The sequence below is a fragment of the Eucyclogobius newberryi genome, unplaced genomic scaffold (genome assembly GCF_026437365.1).
Source record: "Eucyclogobius newberryi isolate DKJ021-1_F unplaced genomic scaffold, fEucNew1.0.hap1 SCAF_13, whole genome shotgun sequence".
Classification (NCBI taxonomy): domain Eukaryota; kingdom Metazoa; phylum Chordata; class Actinopteri; order Gobiiformes; family Gobiidae; genus Eucyclogobius; species Eucyclogobius newberryi.
The window spans coordinates 21,576,493-21,604,108 of NW_027315757.1; the positions used below are offsets into that span (position 1 = coordinate 21,576,493).

The following is a 27,616-nucleotide window of genomic DNA, read 5'->3' on the forward strand; positions in this document are numbered from 1 at the left end:
TGATTTCCTGCGCTGTAGCAAAAAGGGAAAGAACCGTGCCCATCCCTTTCTGTACACACTTGTGCAGCTGCCCAACTTTTTGTCTTGAAAATTGCTCGACTGAATAAGGAAAAAGCAGGAATGTGGTTCATTGGTGAGCAGTGATAAAAGGTGAAGCGCAGTGGAGTGGTTGTGGAAGCCTGGGCATTGACCTGCGGTTAATCAGCCCGACTCTGGGAATGAGGGTTGCCAGATTTTCAGAAGCAACACAAAGCAGCAAAAAAAAAAAAGAGTACAAAAGTAAAAGGCCTAAGTGCACTAAAGACGTTCTTAGTTATCAGTACTGTACTTTTTTACAGTAGATTATTTTACTTTGAGCGACAGTTTCGTGCAGTTTGAGGTGTTATTTCTAGTGTGTTTATGATTAAATCCAGCGTAAAGCTTTTGAATTCAAGTCCCAGCTTTGAGCAAACCAAACTATACTTAAAATTTACAAGAAAAATTAAGCTATTGATTCGACTTTGTTTACAAATGCAAAATTCTTGAAAAAAAACAATCACTACATTTAACACTTTAACAGTTCTTGTGTGAAATACGTTTACTCTTGAAGTACATTTTTCAACAGGTACTTCAAAATATTGACTTAAGTCGATTTTTAAGGTGATACTTGTTTTTACGTGAGTATTTTTGGCACACATTTTTTCTTCTAACACTGGCAACATGCGACTGAGCCATTAACAGCCGTATTCCAGTCATTATTGAGTCTATTAACATGACACAGAACAGGAAAACACCTAGAAACCTGACGCGACAGTGGAAACCAAAACCCTAAAACGCAATCTGCAACTGTCAAATACTGCCAAAGTCGCTATGAGGACGCGCACATGGCAACTCTGGTGGGAATGTCTCCAATGTGGTAACAGCTTAGAAAAACATGGGTTGTTATGGACACAAGCCTGGCAGGGGGAATCCTTTGTGTTTGGGGAGAAAGCGGCACCCTTTAAATCAGGGCAAGGCGGGAGGGAGAGAACTGTTTTGCAATGGGGCCTCTATATTGGCAACGAAAAGAAGTTTCTGAATTCCTACGTTATACTGCTTTAAATTGATGATATTTTAAGTTTAATTTGTTATTTTGTCTTTTCTCTGATGGCTGGGGACTGACACAAACAGTCACGGCTTTCAATTTTGTACCAATCCAGTTTTTTTAAGTCCTGAATATTGAGTACTTTGTTAAGAGTTAAAAAATACTTCAAAAAGAGAGACGTTTCGAACGTGTGTGAGATTTTTGCACTTTTGTCTGATAAATAAACCTTAATTTTCGATGGATTGCCATGATATCTGAATATAGTCACCTGGATAATCCCAAAATATATCAAATTTTTCATTTTTGTCAATATCGCCCACCGCTACAAACAGTAAACAGTCTTATTTATCGCTTTTCCGTACTTTAATTAATACTGGAACCAATATATGTTCTAGATTTGGACCAATTGTGTCGATTTTTGCACATTACAAGTTTAAATCAAGCCTTTTACGTCAACTTTCTGCACACACTAATCTAGTAATGGTTCAAGAATCGAGAGAAACAAAAACTTTAACCTCTAGTCTGAAGGGAAACTGTAAGTCCATATTGTCCCGATAATTATCTTTAAAGGAATAACTCACAATGAAGCACGAATGACACTTAAAACTCTTTAAGTCATGTGAGGAGGTCATGAGAATGTACCACACTTCTGAAGAGATGTGACTGCTTATGTAAACTTCAGTATCTCACACTGTCTCCTCCGCTTTTGTCTGGCGGTTCTTTATGTTGTGAAATGAAGCATAACTTAATCCCTCTTGTGTTTACTGTATGAACTGTATGGCACTGGCGCCTAAGTCTGGTTTAGTCCTCGTCTTGACCTGGTCCTAGTTTCCGAAAGACTTCCCAAACAACTTAATTGATCGTCGTTGTTGTTGTTTTTTTATGTTAAATGTGTAGCTTTTTGGTGGAGAGTTGGCCGGCTGCTTGTCGGCATGGAGATGTTCCTGCTTTGCCCGGAATTTCCATTATAGGGCATTTAACGCATTTCATTCGTCTATCTCCGTGGATACAAGCAAGCGTTGCCACCGGGACAAGTTACAGCTCTAGTTTGTGGAGAGGCGATCCCGCTCAGGCTTTTTTTAAGGTATTTTTAGCCATTTAAACATCTGTAATTGAATAAATGCTTGCCTCCTGCTCTGGGGCCCCAAACCAAAAATCACAAGGGGCTTTCCAGACGGACTCCTCCCCTTCTTCTCTTTACCTTTTGAACTTAAAAATGATAAGATAAGCCGCTTATAAACATTAGTACGCAGTTGCTGGACCATGGCCGAGGACGGTGTGTCAAAGAAACTGGGCTCACCGATGACACTCATCTATTGTAGTCAAAATATAAAACTACTGTCAATAGAGGGACCTGTCAATAAAATGTAATTACTGTAATGAGCCTGTTGTAGCCTGTGGACTGCTCTCTGGGGGCCTCTGGTGATCAAGGGGCCCCAAGCAATTGCCTGTCTTGCAGGGCCGCCGCAAGCCATTGGGTGCCCCCAGGCCACCAACCCACTATGTGTAGAAAATACATCGGGTTTGATTTTGTTTTTATTTTTTGAATATATTTTTTTGTAAATATTGTATAAATCACGATCCTAAGTGGGATCTGTGGGCTCTCAACCAAGACGTTTTCAACAACAATAATATTTAATGTATTCTGGTGCATTTTAGATATAATATTATTAGCAACTCATTACTCATTATGTTTATTATGAGGGCCCCCCACAGTCCCTACATTTCCTTGCTCCGCCCCTGCTCCAGCATCACATGAAGCCCTTCTGCAGAACAGATCGAGGCTCTAGAAAACTACAGGCTGAAAACTATTAACGCTTTCTGTTGCATTAATGATACAGGATTTAGACATTTGTATTTGTGGTTTTTAATTGAATTTGAGGCCAATTTTCCTCACCGTTTTGCTCTTTGTGCTTTGTAGAATATGTATGCAAAGTTTTCAGCTGTGCCCTCGATCTGTCCGTGTCTGTTTGGCTCGTGTCGCTGCCCGTGCAAGAGAGGCGACACTCGAGCCCGAGTTTGAACAGATAAAAACTAAAGACGGACTATGCCAATGTCCTTGAGTCAAGTAGGTGGTGAACCCTCTACCACTTTGGCAGATACAGTCATTGATTCAATATAATGCTGTTGACTGGGCTTTAAAAGCCTGTGATTTCATGATGAGTTCTTTTGCACATCTATAGCATGTGTTATGTATTTGTTTGTTTGGTTTTATTGCTGTGAATCAGGACAGTGTGTATTAATCATCGTGTCAGCAGCAGCGTCAACATAAACACGCAAGAGTTAGCACGATAGCTACATTTCAGTTGTTGTGCAGGAGTTAGCACCATAGCTACATTTCAGTCGTTGGCCTAAGGCGAGTGAAAACATTAAACATTATTTTAGACAACAGCAAACATAACTTGACATTACAGCAAGCGCAACAGTCAGAAGTTTAAAGAACCATGGAAAAAAAACACGCCATCATCTCGACATTTCGACGGTCTGTTTTGCCACAGTTTCTGATGCGCTCCGGCTTTCTGTGTGTTCCATCATTTCCTGCCTCTGAACGACACCGCCATTTGTCTGAATTTAGTCCCGCGCCTTCTCACATTGCATTGCAGTCGCCTCTAGTTAATGCTCCGACGCTCATTCCATTGTTTCTGTTTGTTTTTACCGATGAAATCCGTCAAGGGTGGAGGGGCATTTTAGTGTCGGTTTGTTTCCAACTTGCCACCTTGAGGGTTGAGTTGTCCTGGCATGCCCTAATGAGCCTGACGACTAATGTTTATTCAATGGGTAGTTGTGCAACCCTTTCTTAGAAACCAAACCAGTCCGATTCCACAGCATTGGACTGTCTGTTATGTTGACAAAACGGTACAAAACTGTGACCGACTCCACGCAGCTTGAAATAATAATACGCTTTGGCCCGGGCTGCTACCGATGTGATTATGTTTCAAGGAATTATATTAGTGAAATGAGGTGATTTAACTGCGTAATATCGTTTCCCCCTGAGCGCAGTATCATAACGTCATCTTTTATTGGCCGCCGTTGGTGTTGGGCCTGAGCGAACGCGCGAGCACCGTGTGTTGATAGGACGTGGGAGTGTAAACATGAATTATGATTAGCTATTGCTCATTTTGAACGCGGCGACTCCCACTGAATGAAGAATGAGGGCTGTCAGGTGCGGGGATGGCTTCGCCCAAAACATAAGACTGACAAATGGTTGCGCAACAGCAGCTAGCGTCCAGATTTTGTGATCGCGCCGCCGACGATGTATCAGTATTAGTATTAGTATTAGTATTAGTATTATTGTACAACTAATGGTCAGTGCAATACGGTTTTGTCACAATTCGACGCGCAATACATAAGTCACAATATCGGTATGTTTTCGATACGCATCAGTAGGGTTGGGAATCGCCGGGTTTCTCGCGATTCGATGCGCGATACTCGGCCCACGATATGGTAATGTCTCGATTTTGCGATACATGCGATAATTGATATATAGTCCTCATGATATTCTACAAAACATCAATAGTTTATTTTTTTAAACATGCAACAAAATTGTAGTGCAGAGTCAAAATAATTATACCAAAAATGATTCGTGGCGATATATCGATACAGCTGCCCACGATATCGATACTGTATCGCCAAATTTAGTATCCCGATTTGTCGATATTTTGGCACACCCCTACACTTCAGGCTGCAGAAGAACAAAATCAAATGTTTTCCCCTATTATTTTTCTGGTTATTTATAGTTGTGGTTATAATTATCGATAAACTTAACATTGTATTCAATAAATCTATCTCTTAGGTCACAATATCGATATGATTTTGATACGCTTAAAGCCTCAGAAGTACAAAATCTAAAAGCTTTCCTCTATTATTTTGATGGTGATTTATGGTTATGTTTTCAATTATCAATAAACATAGCATTTAATTCAATAAATCTATCTCGTCCCTGTTATAGATACAGCACAGGCCTTTATGGAGCCGTTTTCTTATTGTATCTTCAAAAGTGTGGCACGATTAACGTCCTGGTGGAGTGCGTTTACTGCAGAGCTAATATGGGGGTCGTATTGAATGATTCAGTTTTGTTTTGAGTGTTGTCTGCATCCCCAATGACGATCGGTGAGTGCAATACCAAGTTCACTGGCCCCAAACATACCGTAGTTTCCGCACTATAAGGCGCACTGTCAATGAATGGTCAATTTCCGATCATTTTTCATATATAAGACGCACTGGACTATAAGGCGCATTAAGCGAAACAAAATGTGTACCACACAAAATCACTTCGAGATCAGTAAACACCACCAGAATTCATCCATATATAAGGCGCACCGGATTATAAGGCGCTCTGTCGTTTTTTGTGCGCCTTATAGTGCAAAAAATACGGTATGAAAAAACATGAAAGGACCGTGAGATGTTGTTTTAACATACAAATTCATAGAGAAACTCCACACGTGAAAAACAATGCCAGAGTTGGTAAAAGCATCGATTATGCAGCTTTTAAACCTAGAAATACGTCTCACTTTCAAGTTTAAAATGATCTTTTTGCCAGCCAAGTTGTTAAGATGCGAGTTCGATGTCTTTTAGTGCTCTCGTTGCACTCCTAAGCTCAAGCGCGCCGCCTTTAACCCTCAACAAAACCCCACTTTCTGCGCAGGTCTGGAGAACAACCCGGACGTGGAGTGGATGAAGCAGGGCTGTAACATGGTGAAGGTGCGCTCGTCGCGGTGGCAGAAGAGCAGACACCTCCGGCTCCTGGAGGACGGCCTCACGGTGTGGTGCGAGTCCACGAAGAGCTCGCGCAAGGCCAAGGCGCGGCAGACCTGTGAGTGACACGTGAGCTGTCGCGGCGTCGTATTTTCTTTCCATGGTGTCATCGTTCTGTGGCCCTTTCTGCGCCGGGTTTGCATGATTCTGCCCGTGTCAGAGTGAGTTTCCTCCTGGCGGGTGTAGGTAGTCCTAACCAAGCCTCAGCCGGGATCTAGAATACACAATATTTACAAAGAATGAGCCTGATCTAGGGCTGCAACAGGCAATGAATCAGGTAAATCGATTAATCGCAGCTAATTTAGTACTTGTATCATCGTTTACTGGTCTGTACATATGTCGTTGTAATCCCTCATTCGTCCAGGAGGGGTCCATTGTAGAAAAAATGGAACACATAGGTTGTACGTAGGTTCCAAAACGTGCCGTGAGCTTAGAAAAAACGTTTCATGACTCAAATTGAGCCGCAAAGAAGATAAGCCTTTATTTGTCCACACAATGGGGAAATTTCGGTGTTGCAACGCAAGTAGGTACAGAAGTAAAAGAGCAGATAACTTATAAAGCTTTAAAAAAAAACACTCTTAATAGAAGAAACTCATATAAACAAAACTCCTATTAGGCAGAACCTCTCATATTCTTAATAGGGAATAGAGGGGAAAAATAAAAAGATAAAAATAAATAAATAACGTAAGACAAAATAATAATAATGATAATGGTGGCAAAGTAAACATTCTTATTTACATCAGTTATATGCACATGAGTATGACAGTATTGAACATGATTATGTCAGTATTGCACATGAGTATGTCAGTATTGCACATGAGTATGACATTATTGCACATGGGTATGACAGTTACATGTGTTCAGGGCTAACAGTGTTTGTTGTAGAGTCTAGAGAAAAAGGAAGGAAAATGTGTAAATTCAGTGCATTTGATGAAAAAACTCTTTACTTAGTCCATAATGTGCTCCGCCTGGATCCTCGAACGGCTTCGCTTCAGCTTCATCTGGGGTCAAATGTCGTTAAAATCGCGTGACATTTGCGCTCTAATACAACTAATCGATCGACTGAAAGAATAATCGCTAGACCAATCGATTAGCGACATGATGGTTGGTTGCAGTGCTTTATTAATTGTCTAAACTCGGGCAGGACAAATAGGACAAATCTCCGTGTGAGAATAGTCAAGCGTACCTTACTTTACCTTATTCATCGTAATTACTCTGTAGCTATTTGTCACGGTTAAAAATGTGTGTCTGTGACTTTTCAAGCCTCCTACAATCACACGTTCACACCGCCGTCCAGACATAAACAGGTTCAGCCAAAGTATTGAACCCAGGAAATAATTGGAGCGTGTTTCGAGAAGCACAAACAGCAGCAGTCGTAGTGATAATTAGAGAAATCCAGTCAGCATTTCTTTACTTTCATGAATTATTTACCGTTTTTTGACAATTTTCTTATTACTCAATATTCTAATTTTGCATTCCGTCAAAAGAACTATTAAAATTGTGTGCGCAGATGATATATTGCCCATCTTTAACAGTTTTGCCCTGCCCTGCTCTGTTTCTTGTATTCAAAACTATTGAATTAAAGCCGCCGCGCGCTCTGCGATAAATAATGGAATATCGAGCCATCTTAAGTTGACTAATTCTGCTAATTCCGGATCACAATTGCATTTTAAATTGCTGCCCGTTTAGCCAATCCGTAATCTCTTCAGAGCGAGGAAAGACGAAGAAATGCTGTGCGCCTGTGACTGTGTTTTTTGTCACATTTGGTTAAAGATTAATGAGGCGGCTTTTGTTCCACGGCCCATTAACTGTGACTACAATGTTAAGTAAGCGCGCCACTCTGTATTTAACGTCCGCAGAGGGCAAAATGGTGGTAGTCTACACGCTGCAGTATTTACCACAGTATTGTAAAGCCTGTAATCATTACAACGGTTTGACATTCTGCAACTGCCCAATATCCACTTTGCACATATTCACTTTTCCTATTCAAACTGGAAACGCTTGAATAAAATGGTGTGTACAGGGCAAATGTGTGGAGCATTTTGTCACTTTAGCCAATGTTTTGGTTCCTATGTTGAAAGTTAGTCAAAACGTGTGCCTGTTTATATAGGAAAACTGTCAACCGTGACATGAAGAGAACATGCAAACTCCATACAAAAATGCCCCCGGTTCATGGAATCGGACCCACTGTGCACGTGTAAATGAAAGAGTGTTGTATTAGTGAGCGTGTAAATTCAGTAGAGGTGTTTTGTCCTTTTACACGATGAAGATGAGGTGGATGTAAAGTATATATTGTGTCTTTCTTCGTGTAAGTAGGACTCAGTCACGCAGAAGGCAGGTTTTTGGGGTCAGTGGGTGGTGAAGGCCGCGTCACTTCTGGCCCGGGACAGAAATAGAACATGTTTTGACCGGTCCTTTGACTCATATAAAGTGACGACAGCGTTGGTAATGCGCTTACTTCCAAGACACGCACAGGCAAACACACAATGGTAACAATCACAACAACAATAATGTCACCTTAACCTAATAGACAGATAATCCAAGTGTTCACACGTCATATCTGCGTGTTCTTACATAACATGCTTTAAACGTGAATATGATCACTGTTTTGGTGGAATTGTACATATTTATCGTAGTGTGACATCAGTTAAGTGTCATTTTGTGAAGAAAAGATGTAAACAAACTGAAAATCTTCAGCATGAATAATTAAACGATAGTGATAGTTGCATTTCCCATTGATTGATTGTTTTCCCCACACCAAACCGTGCTCCCCACTATGACTCATTAGCCTATGGCACATTTTATGCCAACCAGGAAGTTAGATTATTGTTAATATTATTATTAAATGTAAAGAAACCCGTATAAACTTTTATTTTTTGCCAATTCTCCTTTATATTTATGTTAGGTATGTTTTGTCTTGTCTAACCTGTCATATGCACTTTAATTCACTGACCATGAAGTCCATATTACAGTTAAACCAAGTAACACGTACTATTCTATGTAAATTATTCTCTTATTGCTGGGTTTTCACCATCAAAACATTCTAAACGCCTATGATTTACTCCTCTGGGATGTTTTTAATGCAATAGAATCAGTTTCAGGGCCTAATAATTGGGATTAACATTTATGAATTTGTAATCTATAACATAAAACTCCATCAATTATACCTGGTGCAGCTTTAAACGAATACTGCTGCGCCGTATACTCTCGTGCACTCTGCGGTTGGACTTGTACATTTTGCCGTGTCCCTGCCGTCTGCACAAAGCCAGGAATGCGGAGCGGCGGTGCCGAAGGTGGAGGGCCGCGTCTTCGCTGCCCACGCCCGCAGAATGAGGCTTTTGTGGGACAGGGGCGCTTCGGATCGTCCCGCGGAGCAGACAGGGCTTTTTTGTGTTATGTTAATCGTCGGGATAGAGACTGAAAGCAGACAGCGGATATGTTAGTGTTTGGATGTTTCCCGGTCACCAAGAGCTGCTAGTCCCTCCACAATATACTTCAGAGATAGAGTTACAATACAAGGCTGGCCCGATGGAAGATTACCTAAGCATTACTTCAAAATAAATGTCACCTCTGCTCTAATTATCAGGTTAATTCATAAGAGTTCAGGCTTACTGTTCTGATAAGCACCTGTGTTTGTAAATGATCTGAATCTGTGCAGCTCGTAGGCAATATATCGGTTACAAATATCGGTGTTGGTAATATATGGGTTTTCACAGATATCGGTCCAGTGTTGGAAATGAAAATACATGCGCTGTATGTTCACACAGTCATGCAGCAATTGTTTTCTATTTTATTTTGTATTTTACCAACGTGAAAATGTGTCATTTGTGAACTTTACTATAACTTTTAGTGTGTGTATGGAGTTTTTTTTCACATAATTTTTTATGTAAATATAAATGAGAGTTTATATAGCAGTAGCAGTTTGTGCAAAAAAAGTGATAAAAATATGTTCGAAATAACAGGAAGTAGTGCTCCTTGAACATTGATTCTGCTAGCGTGATGACATGGTTTACAGTCAGGAAGTAAAAATATTAACGGTAGCTAACCTGCTTTCATGTCGGATGTAAATGTATTCTGCTTTTACCACAACCATTACGGCTTTAACACCTACTTTGTACTGGAAACTGCTGCAACGCACTATTCACACCTTCCATTTAGATCGAAACACTGCAGACTGGACTAAATACGATATCCTTAAGTAAATCATTAGCATTATCCACTGAGCGCACGCGTATACGCTGTTAATTACGCAAAAGTGTCCGGTGTCCAGAGGGAGGACGAGTGCCAGGCTAAATTTAACCGGAGGAGTCTGTTTTTGCGTGAGCTGTCCCCATTGCATTGCTTTGTCACTATGTGGTAGGATTTATTGGCGTTGACCTTTACCTGCGCCCGCCTCTGTCATCTCAAGTGTTTACCCATCAACAAGGAGTACTCTGTGTTACGGGGAAACCGACGCGACGGAGGAGGAGAAAAATCAGAGCAGAATATGTTTACGACACTGCTGTTTTGTTTAACCTACACACATAACCTCCCGCGCTACTGAAACTGTCAACTCGATTATGATTCCAAGCAAAAGGCTTTCATCATAACATAATTTTCTTCATTTATTTGCCATTTGCGGTTAAAAATTATGTTGGAAAGACGTGTGCAAAAAGCCCAAAGTGCACAGTGAAACATCAAAAACAAAATAATATATATATTTTTTAATTTGCAACAATATTTAATCTATTATATTGTCTTAAAATCAGTATAATGTGGTCTCATGCTGGTTCAGGCAGTCAAATCCTGTCCTGTTTATGTGCTTTTAGCTTACCGTATTTTCCGGAGTATTAGTTGCACCTGCCAAAAAATGCATAATAGAGAAGAAAAAGACATATATAAGTCGCACTGCAGTATGAAATGTGGTTGCAAGTGGGAAAATAAATAATATAACATAAGTCGCTCCGGAGTATATAAGTATAAATATAAGTATAAACTATGAAAAAAGGTGTGACTTATAGTCTGGAAAATACGGTAACTTTAGATTAGATCAGCCTTTATTGGTGGGAAAATTCACGTCGGAAGTCTCCTCTAAACACACACAAATTAGGCTTTCAGAAATAACTGCCGCGCCAATAACTTTCCCCATGTCCGACTCTTTGCAGTCGCGGTGACGGAGGTGGAGTGCGTCCGCGAGGGCTGCAAGTCCGAGGCCCTGAGGCAGATTTCGGGCTCGGTGCCGGAGAGCCACTGCTTCACGGTGGTGTTCAAAGGCGTGAGGAAGAGCCTGGACCTGCTCTGCCCCAGCGAGGAGGAGGCCCGCCGCTGGGTCCAGGGGCTGCGGACCCTCAAGGACAGTGTGGCCAACATGAGCCAGAAGGAAAAGCTCGACCAATATCCTTTTACCCCCGTTTCAGTGGTTTGCCCGACCACGGCGTGTTGTTGAAGCAGTAAACAAATAATGCATCTAAAAAGACCGATACAAGACAACAGCATCTAATTATAAAGCTGCTGATGAGTGTTTCCATAACAGCTAACTCCACTTTATAATTAATGTGCGTGAAGAATTGCGATCTCAGGAATGAGGTTAGGGCCTTGGCCAGAAGGTTAAATTTAACTGTTTCCCTCCGTCGTGGTTTGAAATGAAGAAAAATCTGATACGGGAACATGTTTGTTTATATATTTTCTTCATTTTAGTCATGATTTTTTTCTGTGCTTAGGTTTATTTCAGTCTCATTTTAGAAGGATTCCTGATTTTTGAGAAGTTTGAGAACCATTGCTTTACTTCCCATTTCAGGCTGAATAACTAAACTACCGTATTCTCCGCACTATAAGGCTCACTTAAAAGCCTTTCATTTTCTCAAAAAAAAAGACAGCGCGCCTTATATATGGATTCATTCTGGTTGTGCTTACAGACCTCGAAGAGATTTTTTGTAGTACACGTTTTGTTTGGCTTAATGCGCCTTATGGTCCGGTGCGACTTGTATATGAAAAATTATCAAAAATAGACCATTAATTTAGTGCGCCTTATAGTGCAGAAAATACGGTAATAGTGGCTGGTCAAAAGCCAGCGCACACTCAGATGCACGGAGTCGGTTTTGCATTGGTTACATATACATTCCAGGTTACAGGGGCCTATTTTATGCTGTTGTTTTTGCGATCCTGATGCATCTGTTTAATGTAAACTGCACATGTGACACCAACAGAATTACAGAAAGTTCAGTGACATGAAAGTAAACAAGTACTGGTAATCCAAGAAGATCACTTACCATAGATTTTATTTTAATATAGGGCTGTGAAAAGCGGTTTTATTACACACAGGCCGCAACTTAATTAAATCGAAATGACACATGAACCGTGTTGTTGCTTTGTAAAGGTTCTCAGAGGTTGTCAGTCAGCACATCTTTCTGTCTGTCTTTTTACTACACTTATTTTACTTAATCTAGTTTGATAAATGTATAATCAGAAAATAGTAGTATCTAGTTGTAATACAGAATTGTTTGACAAATGAAGAACTAAAATAATCATTAGTGCCACGCCTTATATTATTGACAATAGATTGCCTTTGGTTCAATAAAAAAAAATCACATTAATTCTCATAATCTTTTATCCAGCAAACACTCAAATCTGGATTAGTTGAATGATTACACGTGGAGTTAGATGTCTTGTTGTGACATCTTCATAAAGGAAAGGTCTACACTGGAAAAATGGCCGTCTAAAGTAAGATAATAAGTTAAAATGTGTTTGAGAGTAGTATTTATCTTATTTTAAAGTACGATTGCCAATGGAACAAGCATAAAATAGCTTGTTTTTCTGAAAAATAACAGAAAATGGTCCTACACTTCAAATAATGACAACATCTATTTGTTCTTCTTGCAAATCTCATTTTGAAAAGTAATAATATACTCAAATCAAGATAAATACTACTTAATGACAGATTTTCAGGATTTTCTCATTTTGACTGTATTTTGTGTATTTGTACATATACATTATATTTTTACACCAATCGAGCGGGTATTTGTGGAGAAAACGTTAAAAAAAATGTTGAAAATTACAGGAAGTGACATCACACTAGGGGCAATCCAGTCAAAGTTTATGCATAATTTACACAAAGACATTTTTGTTTTTGACTCTCTAAACATCAATTCAACAAAAACAAAGTTACTCTCATATATTTGTATTCGTCAAATAAAAAATGGTGACATTAGATGAGTAATTTCCTACTGTGATGTCATCAATTACAAACAGGAAGTGAAATTATAAACCTAAAAAAATGTGCTATTCTGTGAAAACATTCATATAATTTTTTTTAGCAAAATTCAATTCAAAGAGCCATCCAACCTGTCAGAGGCACTTTAATTCAGTCACTTTTTTAACGTATTGTCTTATTTAAGATTGCACATTTTCCCTGTGTATTAGCACAACACGACCTTATGAAATGAGTCTTTAAACGCCTTTAAACGCACCATCATTCCTTAACCTTTTCCCACCTGGATTCGCGGCTACCTGAGGCGGGCGGATCAGAACCAGGACGGGAAGATGAGCTACGACGAGGTGAAAAGGCTGCTGCAGATGATCAACATCGACTTGAGCGAGCAGTACGCGCACAACTTATTCAAGGTCAGTGTTTGCGCCGCGAGACTCCGTATTACCTCCGCCGCCAGAGCAGAGACGGGTGTTTACCTCCGGTCAAGGCTCGCTAATGTGGGCAATCGCGAGCCGGCCGCTCTCCAAAGCACCAGCCCCGTTCTCTCCGACGTCATATGCAACAAATCAAAGGCTAGTTATTTCTTTCTAGTGGGGAATTACTGCCTGCTAAGCCAAGTCCCACTGCAGTCTATTAGAGGTGCATTGCCGGTTTTATGTTGTTTTCAAAGCCCTTTATTTGTCTGGATGGTTGTATATACTTCAACCGGTCGAAACATTTACAGCGTCCCGCCTCATTATGGATTTTGAGCGTCGTAATGTTAAATTGTACGACTACAGAGCCTCCAATGCAGGGTTTTTCAGTCCTGTTTGTGATATACGGAATATACGGATACATATATATAAGTCATTCTTCAAAAGTGGGATTCTTTTCAGACTTAAACTAACACAAAAATCTCATCGCGTTTGTAGACGTTTAAAGATTTTTTACATGAAATATTTTTGTTTATTGCCGAGGACGTCACATTATGTCATCTAAAATGTGACAGTTGTAGCTTTTGCAATTTGACATTTGCTCATTAGAGCGCGTGTACGGCGTGCGACGATTGGGGCAGGGAACCGCAGATCTTCGGGTTGGTGGGCGAGCGCTTTAACCGCCGAGCGCGTCGTGGTCTCTCCGTGGTTCGCCTGGAACGTTCCGCAGTGTCGCGTTAAAATTGTCACAGTGAGAATGCATGTTTTTCAAGTTTTTTTTTTCTTTTTCTGAGAACACTTAGAAGTTAGATGAGTTTAATGCCATACTGTGAAACAGTCCAGGCAACACAGTAACATGGAGACAAGCAGGTGGCGGACCCCTCGACAGTTACACAGTACACCGTAGCTTTTAGATAGAGCAAGATACTGAACTGTGGCGCCAAAATAAATGAGCTGGTTCAACATTTGTGGATTTTTTCCTTTTGGATATTAATTTGAATTAATTATATATACATAATTATATACTTATTTACTTATTACTCTCTTTTGTCCTGTTGCTAGAAAATACTGGACTGAAATCAATAAAGCGCTACAGACTGTCTTTGACGCCATCATTCCACTTGACTTCAGAACTATGTATTTGGGGCTCAAAACTCCTGCCATGGACGTAATAAATGGATACGTTGCAGCAGGAAAAAGGGCCATTACAGAAAGAATTAGGACTCAAACCGCACCAATAATCAAGAACTTGAACCAAATTATAACTGATGTTAGAAAAATTAAAAAATATTTAAAAATAATGAATCGAAAAAAAAATATATATATATATATATATTGAAAAATGAATAAATTGGGACTTAATTGCTAAATAATTCTCAAGATGTGCTGTCATTTTAGTTTTATTTTTTGAACTTCTGTGCCTCTTTGTTTTGTGTTTTATGTCTTTAATTTGAAAAAAAATAACTGAAAACTGTGGAAATAAAATAAATCTGTGCCTCGCCCTCCACTTTACCGCATGATCAGATCAGAACATTAAACATGTCTGTATTTCCCCGCAGAGATGTGATCGCTCTGGAGACGGCAGGCTGGACCACGTGGAGATCGAGGAGTTCTGCCGCGAGCTAATGCGCCGGCCGGAGTTGGACTCGGTTTTCCGGCATTACTCTGGTAACGGCTGTGTCCTCTCCACGGCGGAGCTCCGGGACTTCCTGGGGGATCAGGGAGAAGACGCCTCGCTGCTATACGCCAGGAAGCTAATAGTCACCTACGAGCTCAACGACTGGGGTGAGTCCAGGAAGTGAAGAGCGTCTGCATACACACCAGTAATTTACTCCTTTATAACATGAAAAAACACATCAATAATTAAAAAAACACAAACCAACTCATCAAAATACAGTATATACTAGAGGTAAGACTATGAACACTAAATGAATGCAGTAGGTTTAGTAGTAATCAAAGAACCTTTATTCTAGAGCGCTCTCTTATCTTATCTTATCTTATCTTTTAAAGTTTTTTAAATACCGTATTTTCCGGACTTTAAGACACCTTTTTCCATAGTTTTGGCTGGGATACAACTTATACTTGTATCTATACTTATGTACTTAATACCTATACTCCGGAGCGACTTATATGTGATATTATTTGTTATTTTCCCACTTGCAACCGCATTTCATACTCCAGTGCGACTTATATGTTTTTTTCTTCTCTTTTACGCATTTTTTGGCTGGTGCGACTTATACTCCGGTGCGACTTATAGTCCGGAAAATACGGTAACCACGTTCAAAACACAAGGCAAGTACACATAGGCATCCATAAAAAGAAAAAGAAAAAGAATAAACATAGGGTTACGGCAAAGTACCTGTTTCTATTGTGATTTTAATGCATTTTTTCTGCTTTATGTGAAGCACTTTGAATTACTTTGTTTACGAATTGTAAAAAACTTGCATCGCCTTCTCTTCCTTATCTTATTTACTCTCATAAACACTTTATTGTTTGTATATTTAAAGGTGCACTACGTAACCTTTCTAGTTACCACCACAAGTGTTATAGCTTTGCCTTTTCATGGGTTTTAGTTTTCTGTAATAAGTAATATGTAATAACATCTCTCCCATACAAACACTATAATACATTTATTTAAATTTGTTAATCGCTATTATAACTGTTCTTATATTTCATTGTTATGAAACCCATGGATAGTATGTCATTAAAGACGTCGAGCTCGCATTTATTACATTACAATTACCGTGCAATACTCATGTTAAAACAATTACTGTTTCAAAATCTATATAAAATGACAAGCCACCAGAAAAGTTACATAGTGCACCTTTAAGTGTCTTTATTTTAGCCTAGTTCAGTTGTGACATTGACCTGGTTTAGTCCAGTTCGATGGGAGTGTGTTTAAGTGTGAATGTTTTCAGCGTGTTAATGAAATGCTTATTGAAATGTGCACATACTTATATACAACAAATGTGTCAAATGTCTTCTGTTTGAACTGTAAGAACGACGCCATTGCGTAAAACAAAGTGTGTCGGGGTCAGGGGTCAGACACGAGCCCTCCAGCGCTTTCTAAATTTAGTAAAGGCTGCGACTAAAGGCTGCAGTGTTTTTTTGGATTATTCACAGTTTACTATTAGAGGATCTGAAGTCTAATCCTACAATCTTCAGGCATTAGCCGCAAAGACTCATTGTCATTACCGTATTTACCGCACGATAAGGCGCACTGGATTATAAGTCGTTTTTTGAGGACATTAAAGGCTTTCAAGTGCGTCTTATAGTGCGGGAAATACGGTATATACTTTGGATTTATACAGCAGAGGGATGTCCCGGTATAACATTTCAGGGTTTACAATTATTGTGGGGGGAAAGCATCACAATTTTACGATTATTCACAATTATTATTGACACTGGATGTAAATCACAGGGAAATCCTTAAATCACTTTCATTCAAACTGATAAACACTGATTAATTACCATTTCACTTTATTAAATAAGACCTTCTGATGGATAAAGTTAATTTGACATAAACAGGTGGATAAAGTTGCTTACTGGTGTGAACCGTTTATGTAATGCGAGTCACTACAGGCAAAACTCTTTCTTTCTTTCTTTCTTTTCATTTGCTCCACTCACATTCATAGATTTCCCTGGGATCGTGTAACTTCAGAGGCCGTTTTCTTCAAATGCATTTTTCTCCCACAGAGACATCAAAGATCAGCTCTTGAAGTAGCACACACAGCACACTTTATCAACTTGACCTTGTACATGACAAGATTTTGATACAAAGTATTCAAAGCCTGATTAGAACGTATTCTAAGATTGATTTATTCAAGTTTCAAGTCTAAAAAAATTGAATTTTTAAGCCGGTTTACTCAAAAACAAAAAAAGTCCCAAATCTCTTTTTATTCTAAAGGGTCAAGAAAATGAACTAAGAAATTTTGACCTGTTTTTGTCAATTTTTCTGATTTAAATGTCCTATGAGGTGTTGTTTGACAATTTTTACACATAAAATGCCTTATTTATTTTATTTTCACATGATTTTTGTTAAAAAATCTGTGAGTAAACTACAAAGTTGATATATTCAAATTGGAGATTTTTTCCATATCACCTGTAGTGTCTCGTCTTGAAGTGTTCTTCCCCTGGTTGTTTATGTGTCACATTATCTTTGATTTTAGTGAATTAAGAATGTCACTGTTGTTCTGTGTCAATAATCCTTAAATGTTGATGTTTCTCACTTTAATCCTGCATTACATTTGATACCATGACATCCCAACAACGTCCTCGCACATTAAACACATGCAAAGAATTATCTGTATTTTCTACCGCTTCGACCTCAAACTCTCTCCATTTTTTTTCCCATTTTGCAGCTCAGAAAAACCAGTTCATGACTCAGAACGGCTTCACCATGTACATGCTTTCACTGGAGAACGACGTGTTCAACCCCGACCACGGCAAAGTGTACCAGGACATGACCCACCCCCTGGCCCATTACTTCATCTCCTCCTCGCACAACACGTACCTGACCAAGGACCAGGTCACCGGCGCCAGCAGCACCGAGCCGTACATCAGGTCAGTGCTGAGGTCCGCACCCGGGCCGGTCACCATAAGACACAGTTCAGAGTGTCATATTTCACCACGGCAACGTATCGTGAATGATGATTTAAACTGCTTTATGCCACTGGCGCAACAACCCCAAAGCAAGACGAGGAAATCCTTTTCTAAATGTTTAATATTGTTAATAGAAACGCATTTACCAATGAATGAAACACTTTAACACTTGTTTTTTATCTATAATTTGTTTCTTATTCGACACTCGACAGCTCAAATCTAGTCGTACTGCGAGAAGATTGTTTTTTTAATGTTGTGAATGTTGTAACAGAAAATGCCTGATAATTTATCCATAATTCTTCTGCAGAACTATAATTGCACCTACTATTATGTTTTTAAAAAAGTACTATTGAAATAATAATTGAATAGAAGAATTGAAATGCATAGAATGTGAATGAAATATATTCCTTGAAGTAGATTCATGAATATTGAATCTACAAAGAGACTAAAAAGCTTGTTGTGGAAAACAGTAGTCATAAATAATAGTATTCGGATGGACCCAACCTACAGTGAATGCAGTAGGTTAAAAACGTATTCATGATGCTGAATTATTTTACACTTTTGCATCACAACCTCAGTTTCAGTTGCGAGTCAGATTTCCCTGGGTTATTTTCTTACTTGATAAATTGAAGAATCTTTTTGGGGTTATTTTCTCAGCCGTGATAATGAGAAGAATATATTTTTGCACGCCGGTTTAGTCTGTTTAATCCATCCTCTGCCCTGTTACGTGTGGTTGGTTTGCAGGGCTCTGAACCAGGGCTGCCGTTGCGTGGAGCTGGACTGCTGGGACGGGGACAAAGGGGAGCCTGTCATATACCACGGCCACACACTCACCTCCAAAGTGCCCTTTAAGGAGGTCATTGAAACCATCGCGCACTTCGCCTTTAAGGTCAGAATGGCAGATTTATTGCGCCCGCGACGCTGCGTAGACCCGGCGCACGGGGAAGCTGTTTGTGTTCACAGCTAATGGAATAAGCCAAGGCCTCAGTCTGTGAACACTCCAGACTCGATCACTGCCCTCTGCACGGATCAGGGCTGCACTCTTTGGCTCAGAGACAGTGGTGCATTGCTCCACTGGCTCTTGTATTCGTCCTGTCGCACTTAAATGGCTGTTTATCCGCATTCCCCTGTGTTTGTGTGCGCAGGCGTCTCCGTACCCTCTGGTTCTGTCTTTGGAGAACCACTGCTCGGTGGAGCAGCAGGCCGTCATGGCCAAACACCTCCGCACGATTCTGGGCAACTGTCTCCTCGCCAAGCCCCTGAGCGACCAGCCCCTGAAGGAACTGCCCTCTCCGGAGGTACGAAACAGGTTTACCCAGTCTTAAACTGTACTGTACCTCAGGAGGATAGTAACAGCAGCAGCAGCAGCAGCAGCAGCAGCAGCAGCAGCAGCAGCAGCAGCAGCAGCAGCAGCAGCAGTGTATATTAAAGATGTCATTCAGATGCTTACTGTAGCTAGCAACACAAAAAACACCTGTGTTGGTGAAAACGAATCAGTGAAATGAAGACAGGATCACCACGGTTTCACTCAAAATGTCTTTATGCACTTATTTGAATTCAGACATGATAACCAACTAACGGTTATTTTAGAAGTTGACTAGTCAAGTGATTAGCTCCATTGAACACTGACACTTTTTTAATATATTCAAAGCAGCTAAAACAAGTAGATTTGTGTAAAATGTCAACACTGCACCGAGTCCCAGGGCCTGAAAACGACTGTCGGTGTAAAACTTATATTCTCTGGAGGTCGGCAGCATCGTGTTAATGAATACAACCAGAAGGAGGTTTATGTCAGAATAAAGTGAATACAAAGCTTTCAAAACATGCCATGAGGTGGGAAAAGGAGGTGATTTGAATGTGGTGATTCTGTGCAACATAAAACAATGAACAATGATTAAAGAAACTATATAAAATCAAGGAGGGCATGCTATTTAAATCTGCTATAGGATCAAAATAAAAATAGGCTTACTACATACACAAATTGACAGTTACATTTACAGATGCAGAAAGTGAACAGTGCAGTGAGTGATCGATTAAATTAATTATTGAGTTGTATGATTATTCTAGTCATCTGATCCGTCCGTCTATCTTTTTATTTTATTTTGGCAATGCAAATGCAACCAACGTTTGCCCTCTCACCATCTATGATTTTCTATAAAACAAATTCGGTCCAGACTTTTTCCTTGTTTGAATTGGCTTAGATCCAACAGCATTTACAAACACGGCTCCATTTTCTCTTTACAAGTCATAAAGATGAGAGGTTAAACTGTGAGAATATAAACTGAAGGTAAAACAGAAATTAGACGGTCCCTGAATGGATTCGCATCACTTTGTTGAACTTCGAGTCTGGCATCAGTCCTTTCGTCACGGTTTCACTCAAAATGTCTTTATGCATTTATTTGAATTCAGACAGACCGATAATAACCAGCGTGTCTGCGATAAGGCTGCAACTAACGATTTAATCTAGAAGTCGACTCCAATGATTAGTTCCTTTGTACACTGACACTTTTTAAATATATTATCAACCAAAGTAAGGTTGATACATGATGAATGAAGGCTTCTAGATAGAGAATATATATGAATAAAGTGTATTATCGATGAAAATGTATCCAATCATTAATTTGCGATATTTTGATTCAATAACACCACTTCATGGAGATCATAATTAGTTTTTTTATTTTTAATGTTGATTCATCTTTGCAGTCTTAGTCAACGTAAATGTGTTTTCACAGTAGCTTCATCTGCTCTCCTAAGACAGGTAACGACATGAAACATAAGACAGGTAACGACATGAAACATAAGACAGGTAACGACATGAAACATTCAATAAGAACAACATCCATCCATCCATTTTCTACCGCTTGTTCCCTTTTGGGATCACGGGTCACTGGAGCCTATCCCAGTGACTTCGGGCTTTAGGCGGGGTACATCCTGGACAGTGGCCAACTTGTCACAGGGCCAACACAGAGACATAGACATTACAGACAGTTCACTCTCACATTCATTCACTAGACGCCAATTTAGAGTCACCAATCTTACCTAACACATGCACATCACATGTGATGTAGGTTTGGTCCGGGAATCGAACCCATGATCTCCTTCTTGGGAGGTGCCAAAGGCGCTAACCGCCTTTGCCACCGTGCACCCTAAGAACAACATGAACATGGCAAAACATCAAACCAGTTACACACCAGTGAAATAACAACACGCCTGAGAAAAGGATTACAGAGAAAAGATGAGCAGTGTATTCCAGGTTTTTGTGCCACTAACAAACTCCTGATAGTTAATATGAATAGTCCATATATTCCACACAGTTCAGAGTGTCATATTTCACCACGGCAACGTATCGTGAATGATGATTTAAACTGCTTTATGCCACTGGCGCAACAACCCCAAAGCAAGACGAGGAAATCCTTTTCTAAATGTTTAATATTGTTAATAGAAACGCATTTACCAATGAATGAAACACTTTAACACTTGTTTTTTATCTATAATTTGTTACTTATTCGACACTCGACAGCTCAAATCTTGTCGTACTGTGAGAAGATGACAAAATATTCCCATTTATTTTTAATATGTCCTTCCAATTACATGAGCTTGAAATTATAATCTCTTTGTGTTGTTTTTTTAATGTTGTGAATGTTGTAACAGAAAATGGCTGATAATTTATCCATAATTCTTCAACTATAATTGTACCTACTTATGTGTATTTTGTTTTTAAAAATGTATCCCAAAAACTAATTGAATAGAAGTGAAATGCATATAATGTGAATGAAATATATTCCTTGAAGTTGATTCATGAATATTTAATCTACAAAGAGACTAAAAAGCTTGTTGTGGAAAACAGTGATATAAATAATAGTATTCAGATAAACCCAACTAACAAACTCCTTATAGTTAATATGAATATTCCATACCTATTGAATAAAAAGCCCATCATTTGAGTAAGAGTGTGATCTCTGTAGGACCTGAAGTATCGTATCCTGGTGAAGGGGAAGAAGCACACCCCTCACCTGGGCCAACTGTCCATCTCCGGGAGCTCGGCCAGTTTCTCCTCCAGCTCTGACCTGGAGGATCTGGGGAGCGGCAGCAAGAACACGCCCAAGAGGGACCTGTCCAAGGTCAGTGTCAGCGAGACGCGGAGCAGCGATGTACGAGCCGGGAGACGTCAAAATGTACCCAACAATATGATGTGCTCAGTAAAATGCATTGTTCTGTTGCTGCAGGGGCAAAAATCTGAGCTCGTTTGGGTCATTTTGGCGCAACTGACACTTTCAAGACACCGTGTCCTATTTCTTCATGTGTTTAAGTGAAAAGTGTGTCTTGCCCCAGTAAAGTTGAATCGTAAAAAGCAGCTTAGGGTCAAAATTACCCCAGGAAGTAGCGTGCTAGTTGTTCTTAGCGTCCATTTTAGGCAAAACTCTGCTCTGGCCTCTGAAAGTAGTGAAAGACACGTATAAAATAATAATTTAGGTGTTGAGAATGTGTTGTAAAAGTGAGGAATTAGTGAAGACTGAAGTTTTAAGACAACGAAACTCACGCACGGCACTTTTAAATTCATCTCACATCTAAATCCTTTGATTGTGACAGTAATTATTGTACTTCAAGTGCGTTCATTGCGTTTCTAGATCAAACAGAAGCCGTGTATGTCTGTGCTGTGGCCCGTGTATGTCTGCTGTGGCCCGTGTATGTCTGCTGTGTCCCGTGTATGTCTGTGCTGTGGCCCGTGTATGTCTGCTGTGTCCCGTGTATGTCTGCGCTGTGGCCCGTGTATGTCTGTGCTGTGTCCCGTGTATGTCTGCTGTGGCCCGTGTATGTCTGCTGTGTCCCGTGTATGTCTGCGCTGTGGCCCGTGTATGTCTGTGCTGTGTCCCGTGTATGTCTGTGCTGTGTCCCGTGTATGTCTGTGCTGTGTCCCGTGTATGTCTGCTGTGTCCCGTGTATGTCTGTGCTGTGGCCCGTGTATGTCTGTGCTGTGGCCCGTGTATGTCTGCTGTGTCCCGTGTATGTCTGTGCTGTGTCCCGTGTATGTCTGCTGTGGCCCGTGTATGTCTGTGCTGTGGCCCGTGTATGTCTGTGCTGTGGCCCGTGTATGTCTGTGCTGTGTCCCGTGTATGTCTGTGCTGTGGCCCGTGTATGTCTGTGCTGTGTCCCGTGTATGTCTGTGCTGTGTCCCGTGTATGTCTGTGCTGTGTCCCGTGTATGTCTGTGCTGTGTCCCGTGTATGTCTGTGCTGTGTCCCGTGTATGTCTGTGCTGTGTCCCGTGTATGTCTGTGCTGTGTCCCGTGTATGTCTGCTGTGGCCCATGTATGTCTGTGCTGTGGCCCGTGTATGTCTGTGCTGTGTCCCGTGTATGTCTGTGCTGTGTCCCGTGTATGTCTGTGCTGTGTCCCGTGTATGTCTGTGCTGTGGCCCGTGTATGTCTGTGCTGTGTCCCGTGTATGTCTGTGCTGTGTCCCGTGTATGTCTGTGCTGTGTCCCGTGTATGTCTGTGCTGTGTCCCGTGTATGTCTGTGCTGTGTCCCGTGTATGTCTGTGCTGTGTCCCGTGTATGTCTGTGCTGTGTCCCGTGTATGTCTGTGCTGTGTCCCGTGTATGTCTGTGCTGTGTCCCGTGTATGTCTGCTGTGGCCCGTGTATGTCTGCTGTGTCCCGTGTATGTCTGTGCTGTGGCCCGTGTATGTCTGTGCTGTGTCCCGTGTATTTCTGCTGTGGCCCGTGTATGTCTGCTGTTTCCCGTGTATGTCTGTGCTGTGTCCCGTGTATGTCTGTGCTGTGTCCCGTGTATGTCTGTGCTGTGTCCCGTGTATGTCTGTGCTGTGTCCCGTGTATGTCTGCTGTGGCCCGTGTATGTCTGTGCTGTGGCCCGTGTATGTCTGTGCTGTGTCCCGTGTATGTCTGTGCTGTGTCCCGTGTATGTCTGTGCTGTGGCCCGTGTATGTCTGTGCTGTGTCCCGTGTATGTCTGTGCTGTGTCCCGTGTATGTCTGTGCTGTGTCCCGTGTATGTCTGTGCTGTGGCCCGTGTATGTCTGCTGTGGCCCGTGTATGTCTGTGCTGTGGCCCGTGTATGTCTGCTGTGTCCCGTGTATGTCTGTGCTGTGGCCCGTGTATGTCTGTGCTGTGTCCCGTGTATGTCTGCTGTGGCCCGTGTATGTCTGCTGTGTCCCGTGTATGTCTGCTGTGGCCCGTGTATGTCTGCTGTGTCCCGTGTATGTCTGTGCTGTGTCCCGTGTATGTCTGCTGTGGCCCGTGTATGTCTGTGCTGTGGCCCGTGTATGTCTGCTGTGTCCCGTGTATGTCTGTGCTGTGGCCCGTGTATGTCTGTGCTGTGTCCCGTGTATGTCTGCTGTGGCCCGTGTATGTCTGCTGTGTCCCGTGTATGTCTGTGCTGTGTCCCGTGTATGTCTGCTGTGGCCCGTGTATGTCTGCTGTGTCCCGTGTATGTCTGTGCTGTGGCCCGTGTATGTCTGTGCTGTGGCCCGTGTATGTCTGCTGTGTCCCGTGTATGTCTGTGCTGTGGCCCGTGTATGTCTGTGCTGTGTCCCGTGTATGTCTGTGCTGTGGCCCGTGTATGTCTGCTGTGTCCCGTGTATGTCTGTGCTGTGGCCCGTGTATGTCTGCTGTGTCCCGTGTATGTCTGTGCTGTGGCCCGTGTATGTCTGTGCTGTGGCCCGTGTATGTCTGCTGTGGCCCGTGTATGTCTGCGCTGTGGCCCGTGTATGTCTGTGCTGTGGCCCGTGTATGTCTGTGCTGTGGCCCGTGTATGTCTGTGCTGTGGCCCGTGTGTCTGTGCTGTGGCCCGTGTATGTCTGTGCTGTAGCCCATATGTCTGTACTGATCATGCTCCTGCTCTCAGGTCTGCTCCAAGCTCAGCCCGGAGTTGTCGGAGCTGGTCGTGTACTGCCGGAGCGTCCCCTTCAGCGGCTTCGAAAACGCCGCCGACAAAGCCCCGAACGAATTGTCCTCCTTCTCCGAGAGCGACGCCCTGAAGCTCATCAAAGACTCTGGTACGGCGCCGGACATGACTGCGTTTTTCGACCATCCATCCATCCATCCATCTTCTGCCGCTTTATCCGGGGCCGGGTCGCGGGGGCAGCAGTCTGAGCAGGGACTCCCAGACTTCCTTCTCCCCAGACACTTCCTCGAACTCCTCCGGGGGGATCCCGAGGCGTTCCCAGGCCAGCCGAGAGACATAGTCTCTCCAGCGTGTCCTGGGTCTTCCCCGGGGCCTCTTCCCGGTGGGACATGCCTGAAACACCTCCCGAGGGAGGCGCCCAGGAGGCATCCGAAACAGATGCCCGAGCCACCTCAGCTGGCTCCTCTCAACGTGGAGGAGCAGCGGCTCTACTCCGAGCTCCCCCCGTGTGGCCGAGCTCCTCACCTTATCTCTAAGGGAGCGCCCAGCCACACGGCGGAGGAAACTCATTTCGACCGCTTGTATCCGCGATCTTGTTCTTTCGGTCACTACCCAAAGCTCATGACCATAGGTGAGGGTAGGAACGTAGACCGACCGGTAAATAGAGAGCTTTGCCTTTCGGCTCAGCTCCCTCTTTACCACAACGGTCCGATGCAGCGACTGCATCACTGCAGCCGCTGCACCGATCCGCCTGTCGATCTCACGCTCCATCCTTCCCTCACTCGTGAACAAGACCCCGAGATACTTGAACTCCTCCACTTGGGGCAAGGACACCCCACCCACCTGGAGAGGGCAAGCCACCTTTTTCCGGTCGAGAACCATGGCCTCGGATTTGGAGGTGCTGATTCTCATCCCAGCCGCTTCACACTCGGCTGCAAACCGTCCCAGTGCATGTTGCAGGTCCGGGTTTGATGGAGCCATCAGGACAACATCGTCTGCAAACAGCAGAGATGAGATCCTGTGGTCCCCAAACCGGACACCCTCCGACCCCTGACTGCGCCTAGAAATTCTGTCCATAAAAATTATGAACAGAACCGGTGACAAAGGGCAGCCCTGGCGGAGTCCAACATGCACTGGGAACAGGTCTGACTTACTGCCGGCAATGCGAACACAGCTCCTGCTCCGGTCATACAGGGACCGGACAGCCCTGAGCAAAGGGCCCCGGACCCCGTACTCCCGGAGCACCCCCCAAAGGACACCCCGAGGGACACGGTCGAAAGCCTTCTCCAGATCCACAAAACACATATGGACTGGTTGGGCAAACTCCCATGAACCCTCGAGCACCCGATGGAGGGTATAGAGCTGGTCCAGTGTTCCACGACCGGGACGAAAACCACTCTGCTCCTCCTGAATCCGAGGTTCGACTATCGGTCGGATTCTCCTCTCCAGTACCTTGGAATAGACCTTACCCGGGAGGCTGAGGAGTGTGATCCCTCTGTAGTTGGAACACACCCTCCGGTCCCCCTTCTTGAACAGAGGGACCACCACCCCAGTCTGCCAGTCCAGAGGCACGGTCCCCGAACGCCACGCGATGTTGCAGAGACGTGTCAACCAAGACAGTCCTACAACATCCAGATACTTTAGGTACTCAGGGCGGATCTCATCCACCCCCGGAGCCCTGCCACCGAGGAGTTTGCGAACAACCTCAGTGACTTCAGCTTGGGTGATGGATGAGCCAGCCACCGAGTCCCCGGTCTCCACTTCCTCTTCGGAAGACGTGACTGAGGGATTAAGGAGATCCTCAAAGTATTCCTTCCACCGTCCGACGACATCCCCAGTTGAGGTCAGCAGGCCTCCACCCGCACCGTAAACGGTGTTGGTGAGACACTGCTTCCCCCTCCTGAGGCGCCGGACGGTTTGCCAGAATTTCTTTGGTGCCGACCGATAGTCCTCCTCCATGGCCTCCCCGAACTCCTCCCAGGCCCGGGTTTTTGCCTCTGCGACAGCACGAGCCGCGGCTCGCTTGGCCTGCCGATACCTGTCGATGACCTCCGGAGACCCACAAGCCAGAGTGGCCTGATAGGCCTCCTTCTTCAGTCTGACGGCATCCCTTACTTCCGGTGTCCACCACCGGGTTCGGGGGTTGCCGCCACGACAGGCACCGGAGACCTTGCGACCACAGCTCCGAGCAGCCGCATCAACAATGGAGGCGGAGAACATGGTCCACTCGGACTCAATGTCCCCAACCTCCCCCGGGACATGGGAGAAGCTCTCCCGGAGGTGCGAGTTGAATACCCTACTGACAGAGGGCTCCACTAGACGTTCCCAACAGACCCTCACAAAGCGCTCGGGTCTGCCAAGTCTGTCCGGCTTCCTCCTCCGCCAGCGGATCCAACTCACCACCAGGTGGTGATCGGTTGACAACTCTGCCCCTCTCTTCACCCGAGTGTCCAAGACACGCGGCCGGAGGTCTGATGACACGACAACAAAGTCGATCATTGACCTCCGGCCTAGGGTGTCCTGGTGCCATGTGCACTGATGGACACCCTTGTGCTTGAACATGGTGTTCGTTATGGACAATCCGTGGCTAGCACAGAAGTCCAATAACTGAACACCGCTCGGGTTCAGATCGGGGAAGCCGTTCTTCCCGATCACCCCTCTCCAGGTGTCACTGTCATTGCCCACGTGGGCGTTGAAGTTCCCCAGTAGAACAACGGAGTCCCCGGTCGGTGCACTGTCC

At 43.0% G+C, this 27,616-nt stretch overlaps 1 protein-coding gene across 1 annotated transcript in view; it reads left to right on the forward strand.

Annotated features, from left to right (window-relative positions):
• Positions 1-27,616, forward strand: part of plcd3a (phospholipase C, delta 3a) — a 41,882-nt gene that overhangs the window by 9,661 nt on the left and 4,605 nt on the right. The window contains exons 2-10 of the mRNA XM_072442933.1: positions 5,709-5,876; positions 10,963-11,191; positions 13,288-13,417; positions 14,977-15,202; positions 17,779-17,980; positions 18,764-18,908; positions 19,165-19,317; positions 21,985-22,140; positions 24,877-25,027. Of these exons, the coding sequence (XP_072299034.1) occupies positions 5,709-5,876; positions 10,963-11,191; positions 13,288-13,417; positions 14,977-15,202; positions 17,779-17,980; positions 18,764-18,908; positions 19,165-19,317; positions 21,985-22,140; positions 24,877-25,027 (1,560 nt within the window). The remainder of the gene's footprint in view (positions 1-5,708; positions 5,877-10,962; positions 11,192-13,287; positions 13,418-14,976; positions 15,203-17,778; positions 17,981-18,763; positions 18,909-19,164; positions 19,318-21,984; positions 22,141-24,876; positions 25,028-27,616) is intronic.